The sequence below is a fragment of the Ailuropoda melanoleuca genome, chromosome 11 (assembly GCF_002007445.2).
Source record: "Ailuropoda melanoleuca isolate Jingjing chromosome 11, ASM200744v2, whole genome shotgun sequence".
NCBI classification, from domain to species: Eukaryota; Metazoa; Chordata; class Mammalia; order Carnivora; family Ursidae; genus Ailuropoda; species Ailuropoda melanoleuca.
Window position 1 is genome coordinate 14,727,643 of NC_048228.1, and position 13,407 is coordinate 14,741,049.

The 13,407-nt window shown below is 35.2% G+C and overlaps 1 protein-coding gene across 8 annotated transcripts in view; it reads right to left on the reverse strand.

Annotated features, from left to right (window-relative positions):
* Nucleotides 1-1,321: 1,321 nt before the first annotated feature.
* The window catches only part of NDST3 (N-deacetylase and N-sulfotransferase 3), a 190,403-nt gene continuing 178,317 nt past the window's right edge, over nucleotides 1,322-13,407 (reverse strand). For 6 of the 8 annotated variants that reach the window (XM_034671411.1, XM_034671412.1, XM_034671406.1 and 3 more), the window contains 3 exons: nucleotides 7,981-8,083; nucleotides 6,203-6,256; nucleotides 1,322-4,082 (listed from right to left, as the gene is read on the reverse strand). In XM_034671411.1, coding sequence (XP_034527302.1) covers nucleotides 3,963-4,082; nucleotides 6,203-6,256; nucleotides 7,981-8,083 — 277 coding nt within the window. In that variant the 3' untranslated portion in view covers nucleotides 1,322-3,962. The remainder of the gene's footprint in view (nucleotides 4,083-6,202; nucleotides 6,257-7,980; nucleotides 8,084-13,407) is intronic. The other 2 variants (XM_002918488.4, XM_034671410.1) reach the window with 1 other exon arrangement.

Here is a 13,407-nt window from a genome sequence, read left to right on the forward strand (position 1 = left end):
AGCGTCTGCCTTTGGCTCAGAGCGTGATCCCGGCGTTCCAGGATCGAGCCCCACATCAGGCTCCTCCGCTGGAAGCCTGCTTCTTCCTCTACCACTCCCCTGCTTGTGTTCTCTCTCTCTGGCTGTCTGTCTCTGTCAAACAAATAAATAAAATCTTAAAAAAAAAAAAAAAAGACATGGCTTGACCTTATAAATTTGCTCATAGTAAGTGAAGAGAAGGTAGACATTTCTAGCCAACACAAATAATTTCTTAAGGATTATCCACCACAAGTATTCATTGCTCTTTCCATGATTGCCAGCTATTTGGAGATGGTGATATGTGCTTGGGGTGGGATAGGCAGGAAGAAGGCAGCAGCTATGTTGTAGGTGGTAACCAAGCAGTCAGCTTTGGTAGAATAGAATTCAGTGATAAAGTGTAATTTGAAATTAGAGAAATTCCTTCATACCAAACGTATGAGCAGTTCAGTGCCTTCCCATTAGTTAGAGACTTTGAGTTAAAACATATCTCTTGGAAATTGCAGTACTGGTATATCTGAAAAGTATGTTATAAGTCATTATAAGCCACTACTGTTGATGCAGTTGGTTTATTAACTGTCAGTTGGTCCTGGAGTAGACAGAACATAGGATGACATATTTAGAGAGAAAATGAGGAGTCCAATGTATTTCATACTGGAGAACTGTGTGTGTGGGAGACAAACCCGTGGGGAAATCAAATGGCGCATGTAGGCAGGGGTGATGGGGGCATTGCAGCATGAGAAAAATCTGATTTCTAGGGAAAAAAGTAGCTGGAATAGAGAAAAAAAGTTTGTGGAAGGTGTGTCTAAATGGCTAACTCCCCCCACATTTTGTTTTTGTTTTTTGGGGGACAGAGATTGTTTTGATAGGTTTTTAATAAAAGAGAGATTAGCTAACACTTTTAAAGGTTTAAAGAAAGGAGCCCATTTGTGGGAAGCAGAACAGAGTACTGGGAGTAAGAAACACTGTAATTATTCAGGTTCTCAAGTGTGTTAAGTAACAGCTGTGTGTTTCTCTTATTCTCTTACTCTAGGATCCCGCAGTGACCCTAGGAGTTGCTTCGTATCTATTAGAACTAAAAAAAAAATTGCTAATTTGATTAGAAGGATCTGTGAAGAGTTATATTGTTAAAAATAAACTTATTTCCTAGTTGGAAGTTTTCCATGCATCTCTCCATTTTGAGTTATATTAGTGGTATCTGTGTTCTATAACCACCTCCCACTCTGTCCCAGGCAAACACAAACAATCAAATACCTACTTATTATCTAAAATCACCAGGCCCAAACTCTTCATTTTCTTATCACAGTTTATTGTTGTACATATGAGGTACCATGCTACTATCAGAATTATATTTAGGTTTTTTATTTTAAAAAACTCAGAGAAAAAATGTTTCCAGTAATTTTCATTCAATGTGAATGACAAGAATATCATAGCTATAAACATTGAAATAACCATTTCATTTCTTCCTGAGGAAGTTCCAATTTTAAGCAATGAAAAAGGAATTCTATACAAAGCTAGTTTTAAATCACATTAGCTCTCATTCTTTTCTCATATGTATTTATGTTACATTTAGAATATCTTAATAACCAGCTGGAGTATTTAATTTAGAAAGTATGTATGTCCTCTAGAATTTGATGTTGCCTCCAAGATACATTGAGTGGTCAAAAATCCTTTCAAAGGTTTGCTACTATAGATAGCATAATGCCTGTCCTCCGAATGAGTAAATTTTGGTATGATCTTTTCCTTTTTCTTTCATTATACAAGCATCCAGTATGTTTTTTAACTTTTATCTTAAAGGGTTGGCTGGCACCTGACTCAGTTTATCTGGACAAAATTGTGCCGTGAGCAGCTTTGTTTAGAAATTTAAATGCACATCCTGTCATTAAAACACAAATGTATCAGTTTTTCTTTTTCTTTTCTTTTTTAATCAGTGGAAGTGTTGTCAAAATAAAAACATGATATTGTATGTAACTGCTGGGCCTTATTCTCATCATGTGTGCCCCTCTTAAGCCAGTTTTCTTGAATTAGCGGAGATGAAAGATTACATTCATTTTCCTACCGTGCTGGGCAAGTGCTGCTTTAAAAAAGGCCACAGTAAACATGAAGATTGAGTTTACCATATTGGTCCAAATGACTTTGATTTTGCTTTTATAGTAGAGGTCTTAAAAACCTGTTCTTTCTCCAGTTCTTTTGGGTATTAGCTTGTTTGTTTAAAACTTAGTGTATTATTTGGGTACATACAACTTTAAAAAAATACCTAATAATTATAATGTAATTTAAAAAATTTCCAGTAAGTGGAAGGATCTCCAAATTCGTTTTCTAATTAGTGAATAATTGATGGAGTAGTTTCGCACATTATAATGACAAAGAAAATATTTGGGCTTTAGCTTTTTCTTGCATATCTTTTTTCTCCTGATCATACTTTCAATAACGTTTTATAACAGCTTATGTAATCATAGCAGGGACTTTACTACTTAATTTTTTTATGTGTACAGTGAATTTAAAAATTAAGTAAATGCAAGCATAGGACAATAAGTATGATTCTTTTCTTTTTTGAATACTTTATTAATCATATGATCAATTAAAATTTAAGTTAAGGAATCATGTCTGGCTCATCTTTGACCTCCCTCCAATTAATTTGGTAGATAATCCTTATATTGAACTATGTTTTATTGTCTTCCACAAGAGAATATACAAAATATTCTAAAGAAAATGGGATGTGGCCCTGGCTTATTTTCTTCTGCCTTATATTAAAAGTATCATGGGAAATATGAGATTAAAAATCATATATCAATTTTTTTAATAAATCTCTACATTACACAATTTCATTTTGAACTATCTGGAAAAATGTGGTTTTTCTATAATTAGATATGAATAACATAACATATCATCTAGAGACACTGTGCTTAGTTTTCATTTAATAGGTCTTGTTCTTGAGAAAATTTTTAAAAAGTTGTTTACTTTTAAAAGTCAGTATGTTTCTGGAGATGACACATACCTCACATTCTATGCAAGTGTTTCTGTAGAACCAGTGAGGACTGTTGGATAGCTTTGTAGTTCTCAAAAAGAGGAGATAAATTGTCAATGATATATCTAAGACTCCTACAATTTCTCCCTTTTAGAGGAGTTAGTAAGTACACTTTACATTACCATTTACCGTTTTAGTATACTCAGCGTGTTTCCATGTACCTTTTGATGGCTTTACAACATATCTCAATATAACAATTACATTACGACAGAGGTTAGTAATTTTTACATAAATGCAGTAAAGTATGTGTATGAAAAATCACTTTTTTTTGCTATAGCACTTACCTTTTTATTGAGATGCAGGTAAACCTCATATATAACTTTGTCACTCTCTGATCTAGCGCAAATTTTAATTTACGATTCTTTTAAATATTCAGTGGGTTTATATCTTGGCAAGCATTTTCATGGGTATTATGCCTTTGGCATTTTATGCTACATTGTGATGTTTATTTTGCTTCTTGTTTTGTAGGACACTTATAGAATCAAAGAATAAGAAAACATTTTACAGGCAAACAGTGGCCTAAAAATCTACAGACACACAATCTTACTTGATATATAAAAGTGTAAATATTACTATGAAATGGAACAATTCTGCATTTGTGTTTGATACCTATATTGGTTGCACTTGACTTCCACAAGAGTGCACAGTAGTCTACAATAATCCCACAGGCTCAGATATGGATTGAGAGAAAGGCCATAGGCCTCAAGGCTTGTAACAGGTATATTTTCTTTTTTTTTTTCTTTTTTCTTTTCTTTTTGTTTGTTTTTTCCTAATCATCCACATGCCAGCACATGGAAGGAACTTTGTTCTTTTTTTCTCATTTGAAGAGGTATATTTTTAAACAGCCTTTTGGTAGCTTTTGGAAGCTTTGGGAAAGGTGAATGTTACACGGCAGACGGGCTCTCAAGTTGTCTCAGTGCTATCTCACTTTCTGCAGCTCCTGTCGCAGCCAGGATGGCAGAGGCTGCCCCAGTCTGTGCAGCAGTTTGGACAGTTCCACGTTGTGATCTCTGTAGTAGCTTGACAGAAATTCTCTGCTCTGAGGTGGGACATAAAAGTACATTTCATTTTGTTGATTAAAGTATACTTCATATGCTTTGATGGTGTTTAAGTCCGCATCAAGTATACCATACCTGGATCCAGATTTATATTATGCATGTGGGCTATTTATCTAGCACAACACAAACACAGCGACTCTCTTCTTCAAAACAGATGCTCTACATACATACAGTTTTTACTAGGGAAAGAGATTTTATATTAAGCATGCGATTTACTTGATTGTGCCAAATTAAATGTTAAAATAACTCGATTGAGTTTCTAGAAAAAGAGCTGTGACAACTGGTTGGGTCTAATATTATGCTCTTATTAAAATCATCCTTGCTATGGAGAGTGTTAGTTTGGTACATCTATAATATAAAATACTCCTTTGTCATCATTAATTTACATTTAGATTTGGAAGGTAGGTAATACTTTCTTAAGAGATGTTTTAAGACATACAAAGGCATACTGCTAAAAACAGTATTGTGGTAGGCTTGAAAATGCAGTAGGTAAACCAGGTTGACCTCTCACCTGTTATATCTGTATGATTTGACCTAAGGAAGGAAAAGAATGCCTTGTAAACTATCTTGACTTAGAGGGAGGTAGATTTCTCTTCAGTAAAGAAAAGATTTTAATAATTGAAACTGTCAAAACTGGAAAGGGCTGGCTGTGAGATGGCATTTAGTGACATTCATATATAGGTTGGGTGACCGTTGTTAGGAGTGTTGTGAAGGGGGGATTTCTGCGTTTGTATCTGTACCTCCAGGCTTTGTACTACTCCGAGATTTTTGGCGGCGTCGAACCTTTAAAAATTTTTTATTTAATTCCTCATGCTATTCTCTTAAAAAGTCATATCTGGTACTCGATTTAAACGCCACAGAAGAAAGCCTCATTTTGTATTGATAATACCGATGTAACATAGTGATTTTTATAGGAATCATGATCACTGGAATTCAATAGAATATTTGTGCTATATTCTAACCATTACTGGGATTAAGGGAGAATCCAAACCATTGTGAGATTCGTGCCTGTCTGTCTCATTTCTGTTTTCGATCTTCCTCAGTCATTAGCTCTAAAACCACCACCAGGCCCAGCTGGCATACTCAGGCAAAAGAAAACAGTAGAGATAAATTTTATTTCCCAGATACTATATCTGGGAGCCTGATCATTCTGTGTCTCCTTTGCTGCCAGCCAGACCTGGAATCTAGGGAAGACCCTTAGGTCTTTGTCTCTGAGTTTCTGAACTCCCCCATTTTGTTCTCTCTTAATGGCTCACTTTGCACTGTTTCTCTTTATGACTCAAGTCCTGCTTGGAACGGCCACAGCCTGGGGCTACCCAGTTCTTGCCAGCTTGCTCCCTAATATTTCCATATAGTCAGTGATTGTCCAACGTCTTAACTAAGGGGATCCATTTCTACTGTCCATCCCTTTGGTGTTTGAATTGAACCTCCTGATACTGAGGGTTATCTCAACCTTACCTCAACCTATTGGCCTTTTGGGCATCATTTTCAAAACTGGCTGCCGTGTCAATGTGCCGCTGTAGACAAACCCTTGTCCTGTGCCCTACTCTATGTATATGTGTCCCCGTAATCATGTCCCCTTACTCAAGTACCCTTTCCTCTTGTTACTTTGCTCCCTCATTATGGCAAGACAAATGAAATGAGATTTGCAATGGACAATATATTCTATTTTAGAGTCTAATATGTGCAGGCCAAAAGTTACTAGAATAGAACTTTGTGGTATGCAGGATTTATTGAACACACATTGTTATCTGACAGTCATTCAGAAGGGGGAATATTTTAGATGGTAAAATCACAGATAGGATATATGCTAATATATTTCAATGTAATCTGACTGCTTCATACAAACATGTAAAATAATATAATAAGAGGAGATAATATATACTTTATAATATAAAATACAATAAAAAGAATTGTACATTCAATATCAGGTTGTTTATTGGCCTATTATTAAACTAAAGAATCTATTACATGCTTTTGATTTGGAGAGATATTAGATTTAGTGGTATTAATTTAGAATGTCAGTTTTTATTCTTTTTCTACACTATATTTTCATAAACAAAGTAAAAGTAGAAGTAGGCCAACAACTTTCTTAATTTACCTGGATTACATGCATTCTATGATGTTTTGGTGACAGTTGGATGCTGGCATTTTTCTGTAATAGGAGGAGAAGCAAGCAACGTTATGACAGTACTGCCTACTCTCATCCATTCTCACATTCGTGTTTCCGTTGTCTTTAAGAAGGTTCCTTTACCCTTGCCTTCTCTCTGGTCACTATTTGCATAAAATCAACCACTTTACTCCCTTAGATAAACTCAATATATACATGATTGTGATATAATAAGAAATATATGTATTTGGCTTTCATCTCTGGTTCCTGGCACAGAGCTCCTAAAACCCTTGCAATTTCCTGAGTGATAGGGGTGAAAGGAGTGTGTTTTGTTATTCATAATAAGGCCTTTTAAACCATACCTGAGTTTATGCTAATGAGGTGATTCTTGGTGGGACCACAGATAGTGTCAGATGGCGGCTAGTTGCTAGAGGAACCAAACGTAAAATTAGAGGTTGGGAACTCTCAGCCCTACCCTCTGACCTCCAAAGAAGGAAAAAGGGACTGGGGATTGAGGTAATGACTAATGTCGAGTGAGTTAATCAATCATGCCTACATAAATGGAACCCCATAAAAACCCTAAATGAAGACTCTGGAGAATGTCAGGTTTGTACATGCATCCATGTGCTGGGAGGGTGGTACAGAAGCTCCATCGCTTAGCATGCTTCTGGACCTTGGTCTATGGGCCTCTTAATCTGGCTATTCATCTGTATCCTTTTTAATAATAGAAAGTAAAGTATTTCCCTGGGTTCTCTGAACTGTTATAGCAAATTGTAAAACCTGAGGAAGGAGTCATGAGAACCCTTGATTTGTAGCCACTTTGGCAGATGTGAGTAACCTGGGAACCTGTTGCTTGTTATTGGAGTCTGAAGGGAGGGCAGTCATCATGGTAGTAAGCCATTTACCTGTGGAGTCTATACTAGTTAGTGTCACAATTGAATTAAATTGTAGGGCACCTAGTTGGTATCTACAGAAATTCGTATGACTGGTTGGTATGAAATGCCACATATTTGGTGTCAGAAGTGTGAGTTAAAAAACCCTTGGAATGTATTACACGGTAACCTTGTTGGAGTATCAATATAGAAGTACTGATATTCTAAAAAGTTTTGTTTTTCTCATCTTTCTCTACCACAAAATCTAATACTATGTCTTAGTATGTCTGGGTTTGATAGAAGTAAAATAAAATGCTAAGAAAAATGTTCCACAGCCTTTTAAACATTTCAGTTTAATAAATATAATAGAGAAATAGCTCTGACATAAATGAAAATGATATATTTTATATTGCTTTCTTGAAATACCATGGAAGTTGCCCTTGAGTTTCTATTAATGTGTAAGGATTATTTTCATAGTGCTCTGAAGGTAAATTTTAATAATCATCCAAAGAAAACCACCAAAGAAATATTATTATCCAGGCCACACTTACTACTATAGAGTGACTTAGTGGGGGAAAAATAGAAATCTTTTGGTCCTGTTTTCAATTTCCAGTTGATGTATTTCCTGTCTTGGTTTCAGTTAACATATTTAGTGCTAAAATTTCTATGAATGTATCTTCTTTTTGTAATGAGTTTGCCTTCTTTGTTCTGCTTCAAAATAGAAAATTCTGTTATTTTCCTTTATTCTTACATGACAGGTAATATATCATTGGAAAAATCCAATAAGCAACCTGGATACACTGAAGGGCTAAATTTTTATTTTAACCACTTTTTAAGAAAATACATATTATTTATTTGTTTGCTTATTTCATTTGTATTTTTAAGCTTTATACTTACATCAGGATCCATTGGAGGGTATTTTCTTCCTTTGCTCTTTCCAAGGCATTTTGTTTTACCTTCTTCCAATAACTGACACCAGAACCCTTTATGAGAATCAAACCTAAAAAAAAAAAAATTAAAAATACAAAACACAAAAAAGTATTTTTAAGCAGTTTATAAGTTATAATGACCAAAAACATGAATATTTTTTTGGATCCTAATCTATAATCAGAAAAACTGGCATATTTTTTGACTAAGTCACTTTGCATAAAGTCTTTTGGCATACTTCTGAATTCTTAGTCCATCTGTCATATTTGTGAGTTTGCCAGATTCCTAATAGAAAAATTGTCAACAGAAGGTCTTCTATTAATAGAAATTAATAAGCCTACCTCCTTCATCTGGAAGGAAAAATTTTTATAAATTTCAAGGCTGCTTTTTTCCTTTGTAGGGTTTAAAAATGACAAGTCGGTTTCATCCATATCTATGGACTTAATAGTACTTATACTATATAATTACAGAGTAATAGAAGAGAAAGGGTTTTGGTGTGCCATGGAGTGATTAATTTTAGAATTCTCCAGCTATAATCCACTTAATTTTTTTTCCAGAGCCACTTTCTTATTTTGGTATGAGCACTGTATTAAAGTCACAGTACTTATCAATGTGGATTTTCATGGCATAACTATAATCAAAGTAATAGTAGCACATTAAATCTATACTTTATTTATCTTTAATGTGATTTTATTTGTTTATTATTTATTATTATTTTTTAAGTTTTAATTTTAATTCCAGTTAATTAACATACTAAACTTACATTTTAGTTTGCCAAAACATTTTTTTAAAGATTTTATTTATTTATTTATTTATTTATTTATTTATTTATTTATTTTAGGGAAAGAGAGCAAGAGAGAGAGAGGGTTGGGGGAGGGTCAGAGGGAGAGGGAGAGAATCTCAAGCAGACTAAGTACTGAGCATGGGGCTGGATGTGGACCCTGTCTCATGACCCTGAGATCATGACCTGAGCCGAAACCAAGAGTCAGATGTTCAACTGACTGAGCCACCTATGTGCCACAGTTTGCCAAATTTTATGTAGCCCTTTTTCCTTTGAGCTTTGATTATAACCCCTTAATGATATGGAGTGCAGGATTATCACTGGGGGATACTTTTTCCTTTGTTTTTAAATCCACACTACTTAGAATACTGTTTCTGACTTTTTCTTAAAATCATAGTGTGAGCAGTGAACAATTGGCAACCAAAATTACACATTTAAGTTAGCCTAAAAACGTGAAATACCTAGGGAAAAATTTAACATAAAATATGTGCAAGATCTGACACTGAAAACTACAAAACATTGTGAAGAGGAATTGTAGAAGACATAAGGAGGGCTATTCTATGTTCATAGATCAAAACACTAAGTATTTTAAAAATATCAACTCTCTCCAAATTTATCTATGGATTCAGTGTGATTCCAATCAAAACTGCAATGGAATTTGTAGGAATTGAAAAGATCATTCTAAAATGTATATGGAAATGCAAAGGACCTAGCCAAGCTAAAGCAGTGTGAAAAAGGAGAACAAAGTTGGTTGTCCTATACTATTGAATTTTTAAGATTTACTATAATGCTATAGTAATCAGGTCTGTGTGGTATTTGCACCAATGAATAAATGGAACAAAACAGAGTCCAGAAATAGACCAACGCATCTATAATCAACTGATTTTCAAAAGCAGGTGCCAAATAAATTTGATGGGAAAGAACAATGTTTTAAACAAATTAAACTGGCAAAATTAGATATCTATATGGAAAATATGAATATTCATGCTTGCTTACATTGTATATAACAATTAACCTGAAGTCAATCATAGACCTAGACTTAAGAGGTTAAACTATAAAAATTTTGAAAGGAAAAAGGAGAAAAACAGAAAAATTTTGTAATCTTGATTTAGGCAAAGAGTAATGATAATTTTGAATACATCAAAATTTAAAACCTTTGTTTTTCTAAAACACTTTAGTAAATGAAAAGAGGAGTCATAGGTTAGGCAATAGTATTTGTAAAACATAGGACTGATAAAGGACTTGTATTCAGAATATGTAACAAAAAAAGGCAACAATACCAATAAAAATTGGGTAAAGAATAGAACAGGTATTTCATCAAAAAACATATGTGAATGACCAGTAAGCAAATGAAAGTTTGCTCAACATAATTAGTCATTAAGGAAGTGCTAACTAAAATCACAGATGAAATATTATTATACACTCAGTAGAATGACAATTTAAAAAGACCAATACCAAGTGTTGGTAAAGACGTGGAACCATTAGAACTGTTACACCTTGGTAGAAATTAAAAATATTACAGCCACTTTGGAGAGCTTTTTACGTATTTAAATATATAAATGGTATTTGACCCACTAACTTCATTTTTAGGTATTTACCCAAGAAAAATGAATTTATATGTCCATACAAATATCTGTACACAAATGTTTATAAATAGCCTCAAATGGAAACAACTCTATGTCTATCAATTAGTGAAAGGATGAACGAAATGTGGTATACCCATAAAATCGAGTATTAATGATAAAAAAGAGGTAATTACTGATAGATGTAACAACAGGGAGAGATCTCAAAAGCACTATGCTAAATGAAAGAAAGTGGTTGCTGGGGGTCAGGAGTGAGGGGAAAGGATTGACTGCAAAGGGGCATGCAGAAACTTTTTGGGTTAATGGAAACGTTCTGTGTCTTGATTGTGGTGGTAGATGCAACCGTAACCGTTTGTCAAAATTCATCAATTTGTACAGTTAAAATGAGTAGATTTTATTATCTATAAATTTTACATCAGTAAAGCTGATTTAAAATTATACTGTGATTGAAAGTGTGTGTGTATGGATGGATGTGATTTGGAAGGTAGTCTTTATGTAGCTAATCTTGTGGAGTCTATAAAAATGCAAACCTAGATTTCTGCCTGTGTACTGGTTTGGATATTAGAGACCCTAAAGGATTATTCACATCCCACTTTAGGCAAAGCCTATTTCTCATGATTACTGACACAATTTTGTGAGATCAGGGCACAACATGATAGGTCTTCATGTTACTTATATTCCTGTTTGAATCAGTTAGGCAACTGAATAAAGTAGTCCCATACTCAGAGGTACTAGAAAAAAAGCATTTAAAAGACTATTATTTAAATAATCTGTACAAGAAAGCTGGGAAGTGCTAATAAGATACAATTTCTGGAAATCTGCTACTGATATAGTATTTTTCATAAACATTTTGTCCTTAGCAATTTCTACAATTGAATTCTGGCTCATTTTAAGTATTTAAGTGATCAGAATTCAGAATCCAGACCAACTATTGTTATTTTTTTGAAAATATACCTGTACATCTCTGGAACATACATATGCCTTATGTTAAAATGAGCAGCCTTCTGACAGAATGTCGTTTTCTTTTTTTTTTTTTTTTTTTTTTAAAGATTTTATTTATTTATTTGACAGAGATAGAGACAGCCAGCAAGAGAGGGAACACAAGCAGGGGGAGTGGGAGAGGAAGAAGCAGGCTCATAGAGGAGGAGCCTGATGTGGGGCTCGATCCCATAACGCCAGAATCACGCCCTGAGCCGAAGGCAGACGCTTAACCGCTGTGCCACCCAGGCGCCCCAGAATGTTGTTTTCTTAAGAGGTGCTGAACTTCACACATAATATAGTTTAGAATCAGAATAAAAATAGGTTTTTCTTTCATCTCTGTTAATTGGTTACATCTCATGCAGCAGGCTGCCACACTGGGCTTTATTGAGGAAAAGTATGTGTGTGTATGTGTGGCTGGCACGTAGCCCAGGCATCTGTATGCATAAATTCATAGGCAATGGCATAAGTGTGTTGGAGTGGAAAAGAAAAGGAGAGGAAGGCAGGAGGGTGATCATGTTTATTTTCCAGGTGACTTGAGCTAGAGGTGAAGGGATTGATGTTGACCTTATGAGTTTGAAGACATCAGCAATGCAGTTTCAGAGTTCAAGTGACGAAGCCTGACATGATATAGAGAAAGATCTCCATACATGTTTGGAATATCATGTGTTCCTCTTAAGATTAACCTTGGTACCACTGATATCTGGTGAGACAGCAAGAAACCTTTCTTTGTGTAGGCACTAGTCATGCCTAGAACCCTCCTTTAAAGGACTTCAGGGAGTGAACCTTTTGGGGGAAATTTTATGTGTAGTTTGTCCCTCTGGTTACCCACCCCTTCCTGGCGGTAGAGATCCTTTATTATTATATCCCAGAGTATTGCATGTAATAGTCACCCACTAGAACTTTGTTGAAGTAGAGTAGAACAAGAATGGATTGGGTCTTCACTCACTCAAATAAATAAAATCTTAAAAATAAGGGGGGCAGCTAGGTGGCTCAGTCGGTTGAGCCTCTGCCTTCGGCTCAGCTCATGATCCTGGGGTCCTGGGATTGAGCCCCACATTGGGCTCCCTGCTCAGTGGGGAGTCTGCGTCTCCCTCTCTCTCTGCCCCTCCTCCCCACTTGTACACACTCTCTCTCTGTCTCTCTCAAATAAATAAATAAAATCTTAAAAAAAAAAAAGAATGGATTGGTTCTTAAATTTCTTGTAGGCAGGGACAATTGAAATTCTCCAATGATTCATTCTCCAACTGGTAACATTTTTAATTTTTAAATTAATAAAAATGTGACCTTAATTTTACCCTTGGGCAGGTGAATCCTAGGGAATATTGGGATTATATTTAGAAGTTCAAGTATGTTTAAAACATCTTTAGATTGAAATAACATTTCCATGGGAGAATAGTGAATTGCAAACAATGAAGGTAAATTTCAAAAATCAAAACACCATCATTTCGGTGTTACTAATATGGAACAAACACAGAAGCTACTTTTTGTTTTTGTTTTCTTATCAGTTTCCTCTCTGCAAACATGCTTTTATGATTTAATGAACCATTTTGCTGATACCCATTTTATTTGTAACAGCTTTTTTTTTTTAAATAAAGATTTATTTATTTATTTATTTATTCATTCAATAGAGATAGAGACAGCCAGCGAGAGAGGGAACACAAGCAGGGGGAGTGGGAGAGGAAGAAGCAGGCCCATAGCGGAGAGCCTGATGTGGTGCTGGATCCCATAACGCCAGGATCACGCCCTGAGCCGAAGGCAGACGCCCAGCCTCTGTGCCACCCAGGCGCCCCTGTAACAGCTTTTTAAGGTATAATTTACTTATAAGACCCATCTTAAGTGTACAATTAAGTGATTTGTAGCAAGTTCATATAGTTGTATAACTATCAACACATTAGGACAGTATTAGGACATTTCCATAATCCCAAAAAATTCCTAAGAGCCCACTGGAAGCAATCTGCTGTTACCTCCAGCCCCAGGCCAGCACTGATCTGCTTTTTAGACTCTAATTTGTCTTTTCTGGACCTTCCCCGTCCCCCCGCCCCCCCCCCTTTT